Source organism: Phaenicophaeus curvirostris, chromosome 16 (genome assembly GCF_032191515.1).
Source record: "Phaenicophaeus curvirostris isolate KB17595 chromosome 16, BPBGC_Pcur_1.0, whole genome shotgun sequence".
Lineage (NCBI taxonomy): Eukaryota > Metazoa > Chordata > Aves > Cuculiformes > Cuculidae > Phaenicophaeus > Phaenicophaeus curvirostris.
Genome location: NC_091407.1, coordinates 3,772,125 through 3,795,702, shown reverse-complemented (window position 1 = coordinate 3,795,702; position 23,578 = coordinate 3,772,125). Strand labels below are relative to the sequence as shown.

The 23,578-nt window shown below is 41.2% G+C and overlaps 1 protein-coding gene across 1 annotated transcript in view; it reads right to left on the bottom strand.

Annotated features, from left to right (window-relative positions):
- FAM20C (FAM20C golgi associated secretory pathway kinase) overlaps nucleotides 1–23,578 on the bottom strand; it is a 54,639-nt gene that overhangs the window by 14,358 nt on the left and 16,703 nt on the right. The window contains exon 4 of the mRNA XM_069870494.1: nucleotides 410–502. Coding sequence (XP_069726595.1) covers nucleotides 410–502 — 93 coding nt within the window. The remainder of the gene's footprint in view (nucleotides 1–409; nucleotides 503–23,578) is intronic.

Sequence of the window (23,578 nt, the reverse complement as noted above, 5' to 3'; positions counted from 1 at the left end):
TCTCTGAATAATGATTCCCCACATGTCACTCAGATTTCCATGCCCTGGAGCTAATCAGAGTGAGCCAGACTGCCCTGTCACACTTATGCTCCATATTCCTGAGGGACTCATCCTCTCCACGTGGGCTTCAAGATCACAGGGGAAATTAATTTCTCAGCTTCTCTTCAATATAATTTCTTTTTCTTTTTGAGAATTACTTATTGCCAGGTTTCTTATTCCCAGAGCAAGTCACACTTCCTAATTACTAATCTACTCTTTCATCACCTGCCATTTCATTTATTCATGACATTTGCCCCCTTTTGCTCCATTCTCCCCCTTTTTGAAAGTAATTCAGTTACAGGACTGGCCAAGTGCAGAAACTTATAACAGTATTTCCACTTTTCTTTTAATGCAAATCCATTTTACTTGCCTGTCCAAATGAAAAGCTGCTATTTCTGCATTATGTCTTTCATAGTCTGAGAAATAAAAAAAGTCAGGCGGGGTTTCTTGTTCTCTGGTTTGTCTGCAAAGAAAAACAAGGAAAGTGTTTTAATGGTGGGTTAGCATTTCTAAGGAGGAATACTCAGTCATCAGCATGCTATTTAGGAGTTCAGTATTGTTTGCTTAACAGAAGGTCTTTAAATACTTCATGTGTGTATTACTTGCCATGTAGCCTTCATTTTAACTTCTTTTTAAACTACTGTAACAAAAAGTAGGAATTCAAGACTTGTGTATACAAGCTGCTGTCACAAAGCTATTCCACTCAAGACTCCTGCTCTATTTAAGAAGATCTTTTTTATTACTCTAAACATTTCATTAGTGATAGCGGTGAAGACAATGTAATTTCATTAAATTATCATTAACTGTAATTATGAAATTTTCAAAAGTAATAACTTTTTTCTTTCATCTTTGGCAGCCATGCATTTCCTATCTAAAATATGACTCTCCCTTTGTATTACTTAAAGCCAAAAGTGACATGTTTTTCTCATTTCAGAAGAAATGGGATCACTGCAGTTTGATGGCCACGACACATGTCATGTTTCAAAGAACATTAACAAGACCGTGCTCCAGAGAGAACGTAGAACTTGTTGTTTCTTCAGTTCAAGAACCAATAAAAATGTCATTCTGATGGAAATAGAAAGGCTATGGCTTCAACACCAAACTCCATGGAAAACAGAAAGCTTTATATAGCAAAGGAGCAAATCTTGATCACACGTCAGGCTATTTCCAGTTCCAATGGCTTTTGGAAGAAGCACGATTTGCAGTTGACCAGTACCATGTCAGGGTCGCACCTCATCCTGCATCACACCCTGTTTTGAAGTCTTAAATGGAAAATAAACAATGCAAAGCTGTTCTGCAGAGCATCTGCAAGGGAGGGCAGTTCCCCACCAGAGGAAAACAAAGCCCTTTCTCATTCCCACTGTCGCAGCTTGCCAGCTGACAGCTCATGCATTACCCATGCTACACACTGGCCATTCAAATACAGCTTCTACACCAGGACTTTGTTGAGTGAAAGGCTTTAGGCTTGTGCAGATGCAGAACTCAGACTTCCAGAGAATTTGCAGCAAGTCTTGGTTACGAGGCCTGTTGGCAACCTGAAGCTGTGTCCACCCACACTCACTTCCACAAAGATCACTGTGACTAGCAGGACTGGTATCTGCCTGTGAACCCTCCTGTATCCACCTTGCTGAAGAAACCAGACAAGCCTTATTTTTTTGACTATGTGAAGACCTTGCTGCGCAAACCACAGCACCTGAAAGGCTGATAGCCTGTCTCAGACACTCTTTTTTACATTAACATCTTGGCAAGGTACTCTGTCTCGCCCTAAATGATGAACTAAATGAAGTCCTACCAGTGCACTGCTGTGGCTGCAAAGGGTTCACAAGAAGACAAGCTAAAAGTGACTCCAGCATAAAGTGAAAGATAATATTTTACTTTGTCTCCACAACAAATGCAATAGGAAAAGAAGCACACCTACAAAATGGAATACAGGAGAGCCAGAAATCTATGGCGTGTCACACAACACACCATGCAATCAAGATAAGAGCTAGGAGAGCTGCAACTTCGTTATACATATTCCCCTCAAAAATGAAGAAATGAGCCCTGAATATAAAAGGAAAAGGTTAAAGTATTTCTGTTGGGCAAAAATTTACACATTTGTGTAATTTTCCCTCTCCTCCGGTTTTAAAATATTCAATTTATTCAACAAATCTAAGAAAGATCCCAAGTTTTGCAAACTTTACACATATCAGCACAGCTGATAAGTTGCAGAAAATATTACTAATTAGCTAATCAATGCCATCTGCTTTTCACCTCCCAAAGACTTTAAACAAATCACGGCTGTTCCTTTATAAGAAAATCTTTCTCCAGAAAATCAGACTTAAAGAGAGGCTGGATTGCAATCTTGCAAGCACAGCTATACCCACAGCCCAGTTCCTTTGTGTTGCCTGTTGACACACTGGGCAATCAGTACATCACCGCCGGGATAGTCTGGTCTCTCTAATTTCACTTTTCTATTTGCTCCCTGCCACCCTCGGCAATGGCTGGGGATATTATTCATTTGGGAGTAAGTATAGCAGTCCTGCAGGCTTAGACTTGTTTGTACATATTTCTCTCCTGTCATAATGTATTATTAAGTCGTAGCGCACCCTCCTAGAAAATCATGAACTTCATTGTCCTAAAACTTTCAAAAATAGACAGCAAATCCTCACGGTAATCTAGACAATTGAAATATCAATATTTTTTGAACTTGACTATACATCATGAAACAAAGTCCCATGTTCCTTTGGCATTTCAGGTGCTTCCGTCTACTTATCTACAGAAGAATACTCTCCAGACACTCCTCATGGTCTATGCCCATGTCAAACAAAAATCTGCAGAATGAAGATGTAGCAGATCTAAACATGAAACCCTCTCCTGAAATAAACTTAAAAACCCCTTTCTACCGACTTTTTCCAATATTCCATAGACAGAATAAGAACCTTGTTGCTTGGATCTCATTTTAGCTGGCAAGAGTTTTATTCAATCATTCATGTATTGTTAATTTGATATCTGCAGCAACACCTAAAGAGAATTGCTCAGCCACAGTAAGCTGTCGCACCAACAGCAAATGCTAACACGTGTGATTATCATAGCCTACAGCACACAACTGAATTCAAAAAGCCATATGAGCCTAAGACAGCTTTTAATCAATGGACTACTATGAGAATTGCTTTAACTGTTAAAAGGGCACCTGCATTATAATCTATACTTTTTACTTTATCCAAATGTGTTTATAAATTATTTAATTTTATCCATGATAAAAAGCTTGCTTTTTTTTTGTGCTGACAATCTAATCAATGTATTGCCTGATTTGGTGCTAGTTCTTCTGATGATCTACTCTAATGTATATATAGAGAGAGGTGGAAGATCAAGCTTTGCTCTCAGCGATGTAGATGTACAGTCAGCAAGTCCTGTCAGTTACTCCAGCTTCAGATTGTGGTAACTGGCCCTCAGTCTCTAAGAGAAACCCTGAGAAAGAGGCTTTCACTCTGAGTCCCTTGCAAGTCAAGTAAATCTTATAAAGCAACACTGGAACGACACATCCCGCAGTATGTATTTAATCAGAATTGCATTTTAAAGGGGAGAAACCCCTCAACTTTCAAGTTATTTCGGTTTCATTACCTGACTGCTACTGAAGGTTATTTTCTAACAAAACAACACACATAACGACCTATGCAAAAGGTTACGCTTCCGAGGGACAACAAATTAAAGCAATAGCCAGGGCTCCTCAGTGCCATCAGTAACATCCCACAATGTGCAGGGGGACAGATTCTGCACAGGTTGCAGACGGTGGGAGAGGATTTTTGGCAGCAGTTCTTATTTTGCAAACAGTTGGAATCTGGTGATCCTCTCTTTGGAGAAGGATTTGGCAGATATTTATAACGGCAGGCTGGGAAGCTCTGGAGGAGAGACAGATGGAGGTCTGTTGATACAGCACACAGTTAAAAATTACACAGTGGCACTAGACCAATTACAGCATGAGGAAAAGACACATCAGCACGGTAACCCTAGTAGAGGAGAAATAAGAACTAAAGGGAAATCAAAGCCCATGAAAATTCTCCCAGCACGTTACAACTCAGAGAAAATGCAAGGTGTAAAGAATAAATTTAAAGAGGAGAGGGAAAATTTCATGTTGACACAAGATGAGATGCAACTGTGATCTGATCTAGTGGCTAGAAAAGTAAATTATGCTTACAAATAGAAGAAACAAAACTACTCTGGTAAATGAAAAGAATCATGAATAAATCTGGTATGCCAGCTCCATCCCTGATATGGTTAGGAGTTGTTTCATGTTTAGTAGTGTTTAGATAAACCAACACAGTGGTTTGCATGTAGAAATAATTGTAAAGACTCAAGCTCTTCTTAAATGATTCTGTAAATATTTTTTTGGCAATTAGTTGATCCCCCAAACCCAACATGAATAATTTCTTGGGTTTTTTTCTGCCATTCATAAACCTCATCACCACAGTGAGGCTACAGGCTCTGCAGATTCTCTGGCATTTCAGAAACTGCTGTTACAGAAAAAAAACCTTTAACATGGAAATGTATATTTAGTTTCCAGGATCTCTTGCATACACCTGCCTAAACTGTCAGGATTAATACCCACCGGGGCAATGTATTACTCGAAAGAATCCTGCCGCAATGCCAGACTTCCTCAGCACTGGAGGGGTCCTATTATCTGTATAGCAGCCAAAAAGCTAGAAAATAGGGCAAACGGCCCAATCTGACTCAAGTGTTATCCTGACAGACACATGCTGTCTTCCTATGCTGCAGTCCAGAGACATTTCAGAGATACCTTTTGTGTCAAACCCGTGTACTTTAACTAATGAAAGGACATGCTGCTGATCTGAAAACAGCTCTTATTAAATAGGTTGCACTCCTGTTCTCACACGTAATCAGGGGAATCAACTACGGGATTAGGGGTGATTAGGGATCACAACAATGAGCTTCGCCACAGCAGGGAGTGGGTTTGCTTGAGTTAGACCATTTGCAGATGGAGACCCTGACCCTCTCCAGCCAGGGAAATCTGGCAGCAGCAAAGTCCTTAAGAGACATAATAGGCCAACGAGACATGATAATTGCATTGGTAGGGACATGACTGACATTGATAAGAGAGTAATTTGTCTATCGGAACAGATAACTGGAGATTATCCGGTTGTACTCACAGCTATAGGTCACTATTCTTCTCCTTTGGAAAGCAGCTTTCATTTCTTCCTATGGAGGATTTAAGGTGCTTAAATACCTGCCGAGGAGCTGAGTCACAGTCTCAACAGTTAATACACTGTGTTACCTAAATGATAAAATATAGCTAATACAAGACTAAAAGGCTGCCACTCGGCACTTTATTGCTGTTTCAATTATTTTGTGACCTGGGAAGGACTTGGGGACTTCTTGCGTTTCTTCCAATAGGCATGAAATCTCCCCAGTCCTTGCCTATGAACTTCTTTGTACTAGTGGAAAACTCAGACTGAAAGTCCAGTGTCTGCTTACAAGCCTCCCCTCCTCCTGCAACCCTTATGTCAAATTGGATTGTGCAGCAGTGGGATCTAGAGTGCCCTGAGATAATCTAAAGCTTATTATTCTAAGTGAAGGAGGCAGCCCATGGAAAAAAAGCGTCTCTGAGGCAGCTGCAGTCCTTAGGAGGATACTTAGATTTTGCATGCAGACTCCTATCATCCAGAAGGGTTTTCTATGCATTTGGCACCAGTTAGAACAGGTGGAAAAACTGCCACTGAATTTTAGAATACATTTTAGTGGCTTTGTAAGTCCTTAAGAAGATACACGGTATTGGTAATGCAGCTACATCTACAGTAGCAAAGATATCTGCTGCCTATTTCTGACTCCTTATGGAGCCTTGGCAGCTAATGGCTTTGGCTTTATCAAAGCATTCTGCTGCAAAGAGCACTCTCAGGAATGATATGAGCTGTTTACAAGAGCAGAATATGGTCCAGAAAATGAGCGGCCAATCCAGGAATGCAAAGACATGCAATTTAAGTGGTACAGAAAGGATGTTTGGCCCATTTCATCACTATCATCCAAATGACAATATAGGCCTCTGCAGGATATTTAGGCTTCTCCCATTTAACTAGCAGTTCTGCAGCAAGTAAAATGAGGGAATATTTACTGTGGCAGAAAGACAGAAATTCACATAGGAACGTGATAGCAACAGGAATAATTAGCAAACTGCCAAAAGGATAAATACCAAGATCATGCTATCGCATGCCAGCCCTGCGGTGCTTTTCTCCCAAGCAGACGAAGAGAGCTTGACAACAGCACATGCTCAAGGACCAGTTAGCTTAATATAAATCATAAACTTCAGATGCAGAGAATGACAATAAACTTCCAAAAGAGCATTTGTATATATAGGTATCTTATTAATTGGCACATGAGGGTAGTGGGGGGAAGAGAAAATCCACACAGAAACAGTATATTAAGGTGTGTTTTCTTTTTGTTTCCAGTTGTGGAGTCAAAGAAAAACAGGCTCAGGAGGTCACCTAACCCATCCCCTGTCCCCAGGGTGAGACCAGCTAGACCTAAACCATTCTTGACAGACATCGCTATAACGTGATCTTCAGAATGTCCTTTGCAATCCCATAGCTATAGCCCTCTCCTCCTTATCTCCAGACACTGGCCTTACTCTTCCACTGAATTCCAGTCTTGCTTTTCCTCCTTGCTCCACGATCAAGGCTACACTCATCACAGTCTCCAGACTCACAGGATTTGATGTGAGCGCCTTTCTGAGGAAGTAATACTTCCATAGACATGCTAAGAACAACCGTCTCCCATTCCTGAAAAGAGCAACCCCAAACCAAGACCTGGAAATTAAGGCTTAAGACCTCTAGACTGAAAATTTCTCAATGATCTCAGAGGTCCCTTTTTCACTAAGCACAATTTGTTTATTTTTAATTCATTAAAATCCCAACCAACCCAAAGCCTTGAAAGCTTGCTTTAGGCTTTGCCCTTAAAACCAGTGCTGCTTCTAGAAGACACTGACGCAACCTCGGATTCGTCTAGATGGATCAGGGTGTTTGCAATAAGGTTGTGCAAAACCAGCCTCTGACTCGGAGCAGCACCAGTGAAAGGTTCCTGCTGTCCTATACATGAGATGCAGCAAAAGGGGAGTATCACCTGAGCAAAACATGAGTCACCACTCCTGACTACACAAGCAGATAGGAGGTGAACGGATGAATAATCAGAGTAAATAATATGATCCAAGAATATGAAAGATTCATTTTATTTTCCTCTAAAATATAAAAATAATAACAAACCCAGACATTTTTCCTCTTCTTTGGGGCTTTTCTGTTCCTTCTAGTGATCTGGATTTGGTTTTAATATCTCACGGTGTACCCTCTCTATATTGTTGCCTTCACTGACATTGCACCGACAGTAAAGTCAAGGCATAATCTCACCAATCATCATTTCATTGTCTACTAGCACAGAAGAACAGCTCTTTTTTTCATTCATTCTCTTGCACTTTCAGATACATAAGACATGAAAAGAATCTTTGATCAGCACAAAACACATAAGAGTTTGATCAACAGGGAAAATTTCCTTCAGCAATTCAGAATATTACTTCCAGCTCTGCCTAGTAAGTAGCTGCCTGTCACTATGGGAAAAGCAAACAGAAAAAAAATATTAGCGTAAGCATATTTGTCAGGATGTCTTCCCTACTTGTGCTTTGCAACGTGACAGCCAGCAGTCCCCTTCCTGCTCACAGGGAACGCAGCTAGAGAGGGTCCCTGTGTTGGGGGCTGTACTCTCAGCCTGGTCAGATATCGGATTAATAATAATAATAATAACAACAACAACAATAACAATAAAAATTATTGTTATTATTGCTTTTCGTTGTTTTTAATTGATTGCAGATGTCTGAAAAGAAAACAAAATGAAATGCTGATATAAAGCAGGTGAGCCATATAAAACTAGACAGATGAGCTCCAGCACTACCAAACTCTAGATGGATGTACATAGGTGCACTTAATGTATAATCCAACACATACAGCAATATCTAATACTGCCTGCTGTGGTATTGGGCACTGTATTTCCCCTGCATCCCACAAACATGTCAAATTTAAGAGGCAGGCACAGTTTAGAGAACACTCAAGTTTAAAACACTTGCAATGAGATGAGCTTTCTCCAGCATTATGGGATAGAGGCTGGTCTCAGTTATTACCAAAACCCACCACCACTGAATTCTCAGGCAAGTGAAATAAAGATGCTTTTCACAACCACTTTTGTAATCTGTGTACAGGGCTGTTCTGTTGTAAGTAATGACATACACGACTGCTTTTTTAGCAGGGACTGAAGTGTGTATTTCCAAAATTAGACTCTCAGGTTCTTCATACCCTGATTTAAAGAAGCCTACTCACTGTGCAGGGGGCTCAGCTGGAGGTATACAATCCATACTGGTATGCTGATAGTGCAGGAGGCAGCATATGCATGCAGAATCGCAGGTGTGCAAGTGTGTAGATTTGCTGTAAATTCATCTTCCTCTCTTTCTTTTGAGGTGCTGATGGGAAGAGGGGATGGAGTAGGATGGAGAACAGATGAACACTGATGCCATGGTGGCTATGTAGCAGTGCCTGTTGGCTACAAATATTTTTCTGCCATCCAGAAAAATGAAAGCTTGTACAGAAAAATAAATGTATTACAGTCCAAAGAGAAAGGCTCTGCAAAGTTCATGTCCCTAATTTACTTTGCAGATAAAAAAATCTTAACCCAGAAATAAGGTTTGATTCATCTTTGAGATAGAAACCTGACTCGACATACAGGCATTGAAAGATTAAGAGGTACTTGACAGCATGATTTCCCAGTGCCAACGTTAATAGAGCCAAGGCTGTAGCCACAGCAGGGAGAAAAAAAAAATCTCATAGCAATCAAATAAGCATGGGACATAATTAATGAGGTGCTACAATGATATTTGTGCCTTTTTTTAAGGTATCTTCATTAGGAAACTGAATCACTATCAGTACTTTCTGCCCCTGTTGGCTAAGATTCCTTTGTGCTCTTAAAACAAGTGGTGGGAGCATTTTTGCCATGCCAAGCCCATGATGTCTGTAATTTTCCCCCTTGATTTATCCCTTTGAGGCTCTGTTGTACATTGTCTTCTAGCCATAAATTGCAAACATGAAAAATCATACAGCTGCAAAACTGTTTTTGAAAACCAGGCAGTGCAAACAGAGCTTCATGTGAGCCCAGGTATCTTCAGCCTTTTTATAGGAAAAAGACTGCAGAACATTTTCTACAAAGGTTTTTCAATATAAAACATTTGTGGAGCTTTGAGAACAAAGGAGGAAAAATATGTATAAAATTAGAAGTCTGAAGCATTTCTTTAGCCCTGAGAATGTTGTTTAATTTGTCTGAAGTCATTAAGGGCAGAGATTTAATGGAACAATAACACTAAATATATTAAAAGCATAGCAGAGCTCACATTTCTTTCAGCTTGTTGGATTTTCTCTTTTTCTGTACGTGATGTATGAGCCATTGAAATTCCAGGGTTCACAGTAAGTTTCAGTTCAAAATAGGTTGGAAAAAGTAATTACTGTGAATCTGATGTATTAAGTTTCCTTCCCATCATTACAAGAACCATGAATGCTAGAAGCTTGTCCTCAAAATCTCCCAGGAAGCAGGAAAATATTAGCCCCATTTTTCAGCCAAAGCTGCAAAACATGGAGCTATTAAGGATTCAGCTCTGCCCTAAGCAAAGCACTCTAGCCTCATTAAGCACATGCTTAACTTTGGGCACACATATAGTCAGTGAACTATGTGTGTCCTTGACAGTCAAGCATAGACTTAATACTTCCTTGGAGCTCTTTTGTGCTCAGCATTTTGCAAGAACAAGCCAGTGATAAGCACCAGATCCCTGAAGCAGCTCTGGCCGCTCACCCCGTCTGCTTCCAGACTCACAGTTGTTTTTTCTCCTTCTTCTTCCACCAATGACAACTACTTGGGGGGAAAAAAATGTGTAATTCTGCCAAAAGTACAAGTGAGTTTGGCCATGGGCTTTGGTAGAACTTAGATGTCACCTTTCAGGTTGACACTGAGGTCTGCAGGTCCTAGGGTGTGCTCAAGACTCTTTGGACCCCAAAACTGCACCTTGCAAAACACTGCAGCTCCTCTAAACAGAAGCTATATCTATATTGATGTTGCTTGGTACTATAAGGGGAGATTACAATGAAGTATGCAAGGGTTGATCATAAAAGCAGAGCTTAGAAAAAACAGCCCAAGGAAAATGAGGCAAGATTGGAGGACAAGAGAAGCGAGGGAAAATCTGCAAAGGATGTGCAGTAAAAGCCTTAGTGAAATGACGTTTTTGCCAAATTTTTTTTTTTTGGAGGTGATTGATGACATGCAGCTGCTTTTCTGTAACAGTGCATGTCTGGCTACTTCTCCTTGAATTTTTAATTGCATTTAAATGTATACAAAATATGAAGCTTATCTATCGCACAGTGTGATAGATACATGTGTGCGTAGCCCACAGGAGTTTTGTGGGAGTCTGGTTTCAAAGAGAGAACTATGTTTTCCCTAAAGCCAAAGATGCTTGTATTTCAGTTTTCCTACCTTTTAATATGCACTGTGAGGATAAGCATATGGTGAAGCAAAGCAATTCCATGATTTAATCTCTGAACTTCATTGCCTCATTCCTTTAGCACCTACTGTTTTTCTATGTGTCTGATTCAACTTTTCTTCTAGTCACCTAGAAGTCCCCCATTGAGCTCAAAGTGAATTGGATCAGAAAGGACAGAGACAGTTCATAAACTGGGACTCAATCTGCCCATATTCAAATTTAAAGGCCAGCAAAGTCATGGGAAAAGCTTCCCCTTGACTGCAGTGGACTGTGGAGCAGATGCAGATTAAAGCGAATAAATAAATGAGCTGTCTGTGATGGCAAATACTCAGTTCTTGTCTGGACGTGGGGGACAGAAGAAATAACCAGGTTTTAGTGTTTAGTTTAAAAACGTCCATGACATCTTCTGCAGCTCTTGCTAATATCAAGGCGGATATTGCAGGATTAAGCAAGAGTAGGAGTAGAAAGGTCTTAAATTAATATTGGAACTTCGACTCTAGCCGAAGTCCACTGTATGTCTGACACTTTCAGGACTGAGATCTTGGATAAAAAAGAATATACAAGGCATCTTGTGTTTTATTACAGGCCCCTCGAGCTTCCTCCTCAGCAATCTCCACTAAGCTGCTATTACCAAATGCCTGAGTAAATTCCAATAAAGCTGAGTGGATATCTTCATTTTATCACACATATTGGTACGACTAAAACCTGGATTTTTTTTTTTTTTTTTATTCCTGGGCACTGTTTTCCAAGCAGCTCTCAAGCAATGATTGTATTGACAGAAATGCTCAACAGCAATATGAATATCAAGAAAGTATTACAAGATTAGTTACAGTCAGACTACCTTCTGACTGAATCGGCTTATTGGTTTAAACAGGTAGAAGGGGAAAACAAAGGAAAAAAAATAAAATGGGTTTATTCCTTGCCTACAGGAATACCTGAAAATGACTCAAAGGTGCAAAGCAGAATTAAATTTGCCATTCCATTTTCTAAACATATGTAGTTCTTTTTAATCATATTAGCTTCAACCTTTGATTTCCAGCATCAAATACATTTGTGACATACATTCACATCAATCACACTCTTTAAATTAGGGATTTCACCTACACAACTACTGTGCAGTCTAAGACTGTGAGATGAACAGCCCTAGGAATCTCGAGGCATCGCCACCTCCTGCTCCCACCACCCAGTTCAGGTTCACCAGACAGGCAGCAGAGGACAGAGCAGCGCAAACACTGAAAACAAAAAAAAAATCCGACCTTACATCCCAAGGAGAGGATAAGAAGAAAAGAGAACAAACTATACCTGGCAGATACTAATCTCTCAGCTCAGAAGGCGCTGGAGAAACCTGTATGGACTAGACTAGACTAAAGCAGTCTCAGGCAGTGCTGGAAAACACCAAAAGCTCAGCACTAGTACAGATTGCTTCATAGCTTGCTGGAAAGGATGGTGGAGTGATGGAGCAACTTGGTCTCTAAGAAAGTGCATTCAGTACAACACTCATCCCCACTAAAAACCCAGGTCATCCCCACTACAGACTCTTTTGGACACTGCCTAAGAATTTAAGTCTTTAAAGACATATTTCCAGATACGCCATTTCCTCCCCTCAACATTCAGCAAGTCTTTAAAACACATCCTAAATCCGATTGCCTTTGTAGCAGGCCAGTAAGCACTGTGGCCAAATAGAAGATTTTTTTTTTATATGACCCTAATAGTTAAATCCTGCCATGAGGTACATGCACACAGCTCCCAGGGACAGAGCCAAGACTTCCCTTGCATCTTGCACTGCCAGTTTTGCCGATGATGAATATCCAGTTTTATACCTTTAATGAAGACATTGTATCCACTTATCTACAGGTCAGATGGCAACTGCAAAACAACCTACTTGTTAGATGGCTGCAGATTCCCTGCTGATACATCTGATTATTTATGCACAGTGTGCAATTCCAAATAGATGACCATATTAAATTATGTGCTTCTGCCCTATTATTTCATGAGCTTTCATGGTTTTCCATTCTTTTTTTATTAGAAAGAAGAAATAGTCGCTCATGCTATTGATATGCTGTAGCTATGTTTTACATCTGCATTTCTAAAGTTATTGAAATGTCTTTCTAAAGCCATAACAAAGAGCAAGTGCCTGACGTTGTTGATTTTTATCATGAAAATAAAGATGAGAATGCAGATCGAGGCTTTTTTTCAAAGACAGTGAGATTTTTTGGCATTTTGAACTATTCTGAGAAATCCAGCAAAAATTTTGTGCTCAACTTAATTCACACCTGTAGAAAGTCCTTTTGTGCTAGTTACATCTAACTCCAATTCTTAAAACTAATCTCTTCCAAAACCACCAGGCAAACACATGCACTCCACATGGGTACCACCTCTGAGGGATGGGAAAACCCAAGCTGAGTTGCCAGGGAGCATACACGGTCCACTTCCAAATCACAGCAGGTGGCTCTAAGTTGCAAAAACCCATACGAAGTGTTCTGTGCACAACTGGAAGGGAAGAAGGAAAGCATAAAGACACACAAAGCTGCTTTGTGGGAGTTAAAAGTCCATCTCTGAGCTGCAATTTCTTGACCCACAATAAGATGGGCAGCCCCATGACATTAGGGATTCAGCTTCTCCACGGACACTGAGTGTGGGGAGATTTAGGTTGGAAATAAAACCCAGCACAAAAGATCTGTGAATTGCAGGAGAATTTTCTTTCTTCTTTATAAATGTAACTACTACTGTAACATTATTTAACTATAAATAACCAAGTCAGTTCTAGCTCAAAATGTGTTCAGACCATAAATAGTTAGATAAACTCGTTCCAGGCACATCATGTACTTGATTTCCATTTGCAACATGTACTAAAGCTCTGCTTATGCGTAAGTAATGCCTATGAATGGTAGATGGTAAATTTTCCTTCTTAAATACACAAAACACTCCTACCTTACTGAGCACAGGGACACGACTGTGCTTTTATACACCAGCTGATCTTGGCCATCTGAACACTACAAGAGCAACTGCTATTTTTGCAGAGGAGATATTTTAACATATGAATCGCAATTTTCAAATAGCAACATGCACTCACAAAAAAAGAAACAAGTCTGTCAGGAATTTATGGGGACCTTTTGTTTCCAAAATTGCTCAAATGAAGTTTCATTTTCATTATGCTTATCAACTGTGTGTGTCTGGAGTGGCAGGGGAGGCTTCAGAGATCTGCATTTCACTCCACCTTATTTTGCACCTACGAGTCCTAACCCTGGGTTACAAATTCAGACCCCACTTTGATGGATCATAGTGTGACTGCCATGATGTTAAGTTAAACAACAGTCTCGTTCCATGCTATAATTATTGCAAACAATTTCATTGTCTGAGGTGTACTTTGCAGGGTAATGTATTAGCTGATGCTGCTTCTGTCACCGTTCATCACATGAATATTCTCTTTACCTGCTGTGTCTGTGTGGGCCTGAAAGAACTGTAGCATTTTTAATGGCATGATTTCCTGGGATGAACTGAAAAGCAGCACAGCATGGTCTGCATTATTTATATGCTGAGTCCTACAAATGGCAAGGAAAATACTGCCGATTTCCTGGAAATAAATGTATTCATTAGACTGAAGCCTTGTGCATAATATACTATGACACTGAAAGAATTTAATTGCTACCTCAAAAGTATCTTAATTCTGCTAGATTTGTGACAGAAAAAAAAAGTGTCTAGACACATTTTAATTCAAAGACAAAAGACTCCTCATCCACCCAAAAATATCCCGTGCAGATAAATCTAGAAACATGCCCTACTGTTGCTGCTAATTCAGTAGAAAATTCTTAACATTTTTACAGCATGAAATAAATTGTAGATTGAGTCACTTGGGATACTAATAACAGAAGCCATAAAACATTTCGTAACATTAATTACGACTAAAGGAAAAGGACTTGCACCATAGATCAGCAGAGTATTTTGCAACTGTGCTTCATTTAAGACTATGATTCCTGAACATGATTTGGGAGTTGATTTGCCAAGAAGGGTGTTCAGGAATATGTAATTGGCAGCTATGCAATTGTGGTGCTCCTGCAATTCAGCTGTAGCAGCAAAATTAGCTTAGACAGGAGGACGAGGTCTATTTGAACCTACCTGACAAATTTCCAGGCGTTAGCTGAGTTTTCCAAATCAGATTAGAATCAATAATGAATAACCTAATTTTGGATAAGGCCTTAGGATGGCAAGTTACGTTCAGTCCAGACCTAATAAGTGACCTGAGAATTAACAAAATCCTATTTTTATGCCTTCCTTGTTGTTACACACAGACTACCTCCCTGATCGTGTTCAGTAGTCATATTCCAGGGAAATTACTGTTTCTGCCTTCTGACATGCAGGAGTTATCAGAGGAGGCCACTATCCTCTGTTTTACACACTATTAAATGCACTAAAATTAATTTCAAGGCATGATGGTAATTTCATCAGCTTGTTTTTAAAAATCTGCTTCTGAAGGTGCTTCCTTCCAGATGAAATTGTCATTTTAAAAATAGAGGGGATAATGAGGAATAAATTGAAATGGGGGCTGTAACAAGGAGAAAAGATACAAAGGGAAAAAAAGAGCCAGGCTTAAATTTCCTTCCCTTTCTTCTTCCCTGTCATACAAAAATTACCTCCTTGCCCCAAAATAAACAAATCAGTGACTTCTGAAAGGAGGTATTTGAAAAAATCCGTTTTCATCCTGATACAGAATACATTTCTTACAGCTATGCACCACGGAAAATCATTTCTCACCCAGATACAGCTCTAATTCCTCACGCTAGACCTGCTGCAGCTCCCCACTCAAGGCAATATTTGGTCACAAGGTAGTTAAACTAAATCTCTCCTCAACACAGAGGAGTCATACATGTTCAGCCTACAATGTTCCAGCCAAATAATGCTTTGCTAGTGATGTCTGCAGTTAGATGACAAATCAGGCTATTCAAATTGCTTCAGCACATACATCCTTTACAGGCAGGGTATCCAGGTAACCATTCTAGAACGGCTTCAAGGTGGGAGGGAGAAAGCAATATCTAATTTCTTCAGCTAGGTGGAAAATTAATCCTGCAGAGATTTGTCTGCTTTGTTATGGTCAATTTGAAGAAAAAAATTATGATAATTATTAAAGATTTAGCTATATTGGTGATGTTGGCTTGGGTAGAGATAGGGGATATAGTGCTTTTTCCCTGCCCTGGTTAGGGCTAGGGCTTTTTCCAGGATTTTAGAAAGGGTTTCTCTGGCAAGGAGCCATGTGGAGAGGCAAGAGATGGGATACATTCCCCATCCCCACATATCCCCACTGTGGTCTCCAGTTAGGGGGGGAGGGTGGTGTCCTGAATTTCTCCGTTTCTGTGATTTCTCCCTCAGACATCCAGGGGAAGAGGATTCCTCTAGCTGATCCACAAACAGAAATGCTGAGATAAAGTAAGAAGCCAGATTTAGTTCCACCTGAAACACATGAGAGTCCTTCTATTGTGCCCCCAGAGACCAAATAGACACAGGTCCCCAAAGAGCAACGAGGCACCCAGGGGAAGAGGGAAGGGGAAAAACCTGCTCTGCCTGCAAACCTGCTGAGGGTTGGAGACCTGCTGCTCTCCTCCACCTTTCACACAAGGAGAATGTCCAGTTCAGTTCCCAAACCAGTCCAAGGTACAGCCCCACAGGGGAGGGAAAGGGATGGGGCCATCACAACCTGCTCCTTCCCTGCGGTGGGCTCTGCAATGCACGCTCCCTTGATACATGCCCAGCTGTAAAGGCATTTCCAGTTTGCCAAGGCAATGGAAATATTCACACACTGATGCTGTTTCTCTTGTGACGTAGATGATTTTCAAGTGTTCACCAAGTCTTTTAAACAAGAAAATATGAACAGCTTCTAGCATCGCTTTCCTTGAAAGATATTTTGGAAAATATGACTCATTTACTCCTCTCCTAAACAGGAGAATTAATATTTTCCAGCACTCCCTAAGGATGCATTTAGCCAAAAGCTAAGCCAGATGTAGAAATGTCTGCAGATGTTTTCCTTCCTTTCATAAAAAAAAAAGAGAAAAAAGAGAAAAGAAAACTGTAAAGCAAGAGACAAGGTATTACTGAGTTTTAAAGCACTATTGGCCTTTTTGTTACTCTTAAAATCAGATCAGACCACAAAGCAAACATAGCATATGACCAGCTGGAGAAGGTCACATTGCAAAAGAATGCAGGTGGTCTCATTTTTTAACAGCTAACCTAACAGAAGCACAAATCTTCCAGCCACCAAAGAGTCTCTACTGGTTTGGCAATTGCCACATATAATATCTGATGAACTCTGATGTCTCACTGCTCAAGGATAAAATCCCAGCAGGCAGGGGCTGAAGTAACAGCTACATAGTCAGAAAAAAATCTTGTATTATTATAGCAGCCACTTATTTTATTTGCCAGAATTAAAACCTCTTCACAGATAAAAGTGGGGATTTTTTTCATCCCACAAACCAATTTTAGATTTCTATAGAATCATTCAAAAGCAATTAATATCCTCCTCCTGGATTTATATTTGTTGCTCGCAGTGATGTCAGGCTTTGAAATTCAGGGCTGTCGAGTGTAATTCTTTGGGGCTTTGGAGTCATTGCTGAGTGCCAGAAAATGCCTTCCATAAGTTCACAGATATTAAATGTCTTTGGTAACACCAAAACAGTTTCAAGGCCTGTAGCTATTAAAATACAGAAGATATTGCAATAGGGAATGGGTGCAGTATCAGGCAATTCAATACACTGCGATTTCACTGTTTTAGGGAGTGAATTTTTAGGGAAGGGAGAGAAGAGAGAATCCAATAATCTAGTAACAGTACGGTTAGATAAGAAGGACCAGGGAGCTTTTCCAAACTGTCCTAGTGCATTGAGAGTGATAGACTTACATTACCAGGGAAACAAGAAAAAAATCCTTCACAAACAAGCAAGTAAACAACCCAAACCTAGGATCTACACAGAAATGATTCATAGCTCTCATCCATTTACAGGTCTGTGTTATTTAAACTGCAAAGTGAGCCTCCAATACTAGTGTTTGTTTTGGCTTCATTTTATATAACAAAGGAAATTGTTGTTAAAACGGTAATTCAGATGTCAGCAGCGTGAGGCCATTCCCAATTGCAGAAACGCGAAACGGCAGAATTAACACGGCTGTGCCTGAAATGGTATGAAAAGGATGAATCCTGCTATATGCCCCTGAATAAAATGAACAAACCATGGCAAACATAATGGGGTTTAGGCTCGTCCTGCAATGCAGGTACCATTCTGATCCCATCCAATACCCCTGGCAGGTCTTTCTCCTGCCAAAGGAAGCAGCACAAAATAGGAAAAGCGTAGGGTCAACAATATTGGACACAAAACCTCGCCAAAACATCAGCAAAACACATCAGTGATTATGACTATTGGCTTATCAGCACCACTGATGTCTTATCGAGATTGGCATCACCCCAAGAATCTGGTGTTTGTGGATAAACAGGACAATTTCTTTTCTTGGGCCACATTTAATCTACAGAATTGCTGCATTGTTGCTCCTTGAAAGGCAAATGCAGATAAGTAAGTTAAATAAAGCTATAATTATGCTCATGCCTGACATATGAGATTGTTAGAGGCCACCAGGCAGAACTGGCAGAAGATATAAGCTGGCTCAAAACGATTAGAGCAAAATACACTCTTCAAGGACAACAGCAAACCCCAGCTGAAGTCAGCATGGGAAGATTTTATTCCTTCTGCTGATGTTCCATGTGCAGCTCAGCACGGCAGCATGGCTTGGGCGATGGAGTGCAGAGGAGAGGTCATCATGCTGGAGCTGAAGAGGAGATGTAAAGATGGATTTCTGTTCTAACGTTGGGGTGAAACTTAGCCAGCTTAGAAGGAGATAGGTGACCATCCACACACAGAGCCAGTGTTATATTACAGGCAGATCTCATATCCTTCACAGCATCACATCCTACCTAGCAGGGAACAAGGTGAGGCTGAAAGGGCACAATAGAATTTTTCTTTTTGCCATGTTTCTCTTCCACTAAAGTCAGAAAAGGTACAAATAGCCTCACTCCTGCAAACATCTGTTTGAACTGCGGTTGTCAGGAAATTAAGATGGTTGAAGCGGGGGTGGGGGCTATGAAAGGTTCTTCATTAGTCCTGCCTTCTTTAAGATCTTCCCTCTTGAAGACAGATGTGTTTGGGAATGCAGCAGAACAGGATACTTGTGTGTTCAAAGAAACAGGCCTGCAAGGAACTCCTCTCCCCATCCCTTCAGTTTAGAGGGTTAATTAATAACAGTTAATTAATGATGTGTCAATCATCATGAAACGCATGCCTGTGTAAGAAAAGCTGCCCCTTGAGGCAATAAGCATTAAGGCCCTCCCTGGAGTTATGTGTTAAAGAAAGCCCTTGCGACAATTTCTGTGAAGCCACAAAGAGGATGTTTTAATCCTTTTATCTCAGGCTGCACTTCTGGCAAGAGACAGTCTCTCACAGGAAACAACCTCGCAGAAGTAGTTAAAAGAAAAACAACCGCTGTGCTGTTGCCTTCAAGGTGAGTCTCTGGAGGACAGAGGACTGTGCCGGGTGCTGGCTGTCCCCAACTAATTTAGAAGCTCAGGCTGAAAGCATCTCAGAAAGTACCTTGTCCTTGGCGATGGGGTAGCAGGGACCAGGGGAGAATGGCTGGAGTATCATTTCTGGGGTGAAACAACCTGTGCCCACACCAGACACCCCACTGCTGCGCCCGCTCTTCCCTCGTCAGGAGAAATGGGCATTTGGACACGAGCATTGAAGAGCTCTGCTCTCACTCCTCTCTGCCAGATGAACATCCCAGGCTCTTGGCTGCCAGGACTTTCATGCCCATCTGCTCGCATGGCACAGTGCCCGCTCACAAGTTGTCAGACAATTTCATGGGTGCCAAAAGTGCCTGGACTTGAATAGGTGGCCTGGATATGCTGCAAAACCCATCTCTTCTGCATGGCCTCACCGACTGTTAGCAGAGCAGGACCTGGCTGTGCTCACACTGCCCAGAGCCATGGGCTAGCTCTGGACTGGCACCGCAGCAGCAAAGAGGAGGCTTTGCCGCTGCTCCGAGAGAAGCATTTGTGCCCTGAGCACTACAGAAGCACATAAAAAGCAGCTTCTGTACCAAAATACCCAGTGAACACCAAGATAACTTCAAGGCACTGTGACACAATCAGCAGCACAAAAGCCCAACTCTCCAAAACAAAGCCACAAGAGGTGCTTAAACCCTCACAGCTCCCCATGGGCAGTGACAAGTAGGTCAGGCAGAGGAAAAAAGGGCATGTGCTGTGCTAAATTCCCAGTTACCTGGGGTCAGAAGGCTGCAAAAAAAGATGGTTTCAACTTGGAGCTGGTTCTGGAAACAGGAAAATTAGGCAGGCAATGGGAAAAAACCAGGCTCTGCCCTTCTTAGGCACCCTATTTTGCTTGTGTCAGAGCCCCAAGATGTCAGGTTGGCTGCTGCTGTGAACGGGGAGACACAGAGGCTTGTGATGGCACTGGATCCATGCCAAAGGACACAGCTGCTGTCCCTACCTTGCCCAAGGCTGGCATAAATTCTCCTTGCTGCACCCCATCCTTCCGTCGGGGACAACCTCTGGCCCCACATCTCAATCTTATGGAGAAAAACAGGATATTGCTTTAAGCTGTCTCTGCCATCATCAGTTACCAGGAGGCAGAGCTGGTGTTCAAACCACAGCATTGCTCTCCTCTCCTGCTAGCTGAGGCTCATGGAGAGCCCTAACACAAAACCTGGGCTTGCAACATGAAAGGCTGAAAAAAAACTGGGTTTTATGCCCTGGGAACTAGATTTTCTGCTTAATAAACCCCTAAAGAATCAAATGCAGAAGAGTATTTTCTAAAAAATTTTGGCTGTATTATCATATTATGGTGATTCAAATAGGCACAAATTACAGGGAAACACAAATACACAGAGTTGAAATTCTCTTCATGAGATAGAATGAACAAAATCTAAGCCAGCCATACTGAAAATTAAAGAAAATAATACCAATCACTGTAAGATTTCCCCTTGAACCTACAGATTAATTTAATCTTCATTTCTTTTGCTTTTTCATGTCAGCTAATCAAAACAGTTTAAAATCCATATACAGACAGTGTGTACCCACAGTCTGTGCACAATATTTCTGCTTACTGTTACAGGTCTCCAGGCACAGCCATGGCATTATTTGTCCTCTGGCTGGGTGACCACCCCTGCATGAAGAATTTGGACCACTGATTAGCAAGGTTTACAAAAGGGGCTTGAAGTGCTAACAGGATCAGTTGGATGCTGCTGCTGAGAACAGTATCCGGCTTATGTGCTGGCTTGGGTACTTTATTATCCATAGCACATAATCCAGCCCTTTAAAACTGCTTCCATTTACAACAGTTTCACTGCCCCCCCTTACTCTCCAGATCCCACACATTTGCAGATGCTATTTACCCTGGGTTTCTGCTACCTCTTCACATGCAAACGAGTCTTTCAGGCTTTCGCACTTTCATTTACCTACATGCAGAATGATACACCAGGGTGGAAAATTGTAAATTATTAAGAAAAGTACTAACACTGTTGAACCAGACATTGAAAATGAAAAAAAAAAAGTCAGAAATGTCCAGCATGTCCTAAAGCTGTGTTATTAACAGCTATTATGGCTATTTTAAACACATTTTTTTTGTTTGTTTACAGTAGTGAGTCACCAATAGCACCATGTCAAGGGTGTAATTTGGACATGCGTTGTGCACTTTGTCCTAAGCATCTCAGCTTTGCCAAAACCTCCCTGTCTCGACCTGCAAGACACTTGTTACTTTGGTTGTGAGTCCCTCTCGTATGCCACTCAGCCTTCACATTGTCTCTGACAGTGGTACTGTGTCTCCTAAACCAGTGACCTCCAGGAAAGATGCACGTGGGCCCTCAGCCACGAGACATGCTCTTTCATCAGACCCATTTCACTGCTGCTTATCTCCTAACCATTCTGATAGCCAACTTCAAGAAACCTGTAGACGGTTTTAACACGCTGGATGTTAAAAGAGCAAGTACACTTCAAGCAAATCTTGGTGTGAGTGGCCAAATCTCCATCTGCATCCTCCAAAGCAGTGGATATCCCCAGAGTTATCCCTGCGTGAGATAAAGACCAGGGGCAGAGGGGGAGCATGAAAACTCCTCCCAAGAGGGAGATGAGCATGGCGCAACTTGTCTCCACGATAAAGCTGTGCATGCTGCTTCAGAGAGAAAACAGCTTTAGCCTCTGGTTTATGCCACAAGTCCTGCACAAATAATTTTTCCTCCCTGAATTTCAGCCTCTTGAGCCTAGTTTAAAGACTATAAATTGCAGAGAAATGGAGGCAAATTCCCATGAAATATTTCAGGGTAGCAGTATCAGCATATCCTACTGAAAACATTTTGGACACATTTTTTTGCTTAGATTTACTAAGGACATCTTACCTAACTGCTACAGCAATGAGTATCCCATGTGCCAAGCTATGTTACTTTGCAGTAAATTGCAGGTTATGCATTTTATGCCAGCTCTTCCCTCAAGAACATTTGCTGCTTCTCTGCACTGTTGATACAGGGTAAGAAATAAGAAACTGAGGAACTGAAAGTGGGTCTCTGATTAAAAGACAAAGCTACAGGACTGCATTTCTTGGTGTGTAGAAAATTAAAATGAAGGAGTAGCTTGACTAAAACAAGACATTGAAGATGTCTCTTTCCTAATACACTTCAGTAATATGTTAAAAAAAAATAAGTTACCTGCTTTAATAACTGGCTTTTAAAGAAAAAATAAACACCAGCATGCCTTTGTTCCTGAAAACTAATTAGCAAGATTGAATAAGCACGCAGATAGAGGCAGCTAATCAAGCAGACACTTCACTACTGTAAAATATGACTGCCCACTCAGCTCTCCCTTGAAACAGTGATAAGGGGAAGGTACAGCCAGTACCTGTGACCATTTCTGTCTGTGTAAGACCAGAACAAACCCAGATATTGAGCACTGAATTCAGGTGCCAGAGAAACCCCAACAAATGAGCTGAAGAAAAATGTGAGGCTTGAAATATTTGTGCAAAAAGCCCTAGGCACGGTGACTGTGCATCTAAAGTTTCTGTGAGCTGTGAATTGTTCTCCTCCCAGGAGCTCAAGATGCCATGGAAAAATCAGGGGAGAGGGATCACCAGCAATGATGGATGATCACTCCCCAGTGCTGGGAGATGGGATGGGACTGAACCCCACAGACATGGTGACATCCAGTAAAACAGCCCTGATTTGCTGGAGGACCATCTGTTCTCTCCCACCACTGGGACTCATATTCTCCCATCCAGGCTCAGAGCAGCTCCTGCCTGGCTCCAGGAAGGGATAACCAGGGGCCGCTCAGCTTGCACAACAGAGCTGGTGCAGAAAGAGAGGGAAAGAGCTTTGTTTTCCCCTTCTCGACTGCCAGCATTCTGAACCACTGCTGTCATGGATTTCTGCGGATCCTAATCTAAATGGACAACCTTTGAGCTACCTGGACTTTGCAGACTTTGACTCTGGGGTTATTTCATAAACACGTTTGCAGAATTTGAGAACAATTTCTCCTAGGCTGGATAGGATTGATCAATATTTCAGCCAGCAGTTGCTGAGCTGCGGCAGGGGAAAATGCAGCACACAGTGACAGACAGAAGACTGGATTGCATTGCTGTCCAGGGCCATCAGTCAGCCTCAATCCTGATCCAACTCCCCTTGAAGTCACCACAAATTTTCCAATCTGCATAAATGAGATTTGGAACACAGGCACTGCTGAGTGCGAAAACACAATTTGCATTGAAGTACTGAAGAAGTATAATCTGATAAACAGGACTAGTTATAAAAGAGAAAAATACTTCATGCATAATATAACAGAAGTTAAAGAATTAAAATACTACATGTAAATATCTACTGTCCTTATTTAGGACCACATTCAGATCTCATGTACTTTAAGTTTTAAGTGACACAATTTATCCAGCTTACTTCAGATTTATT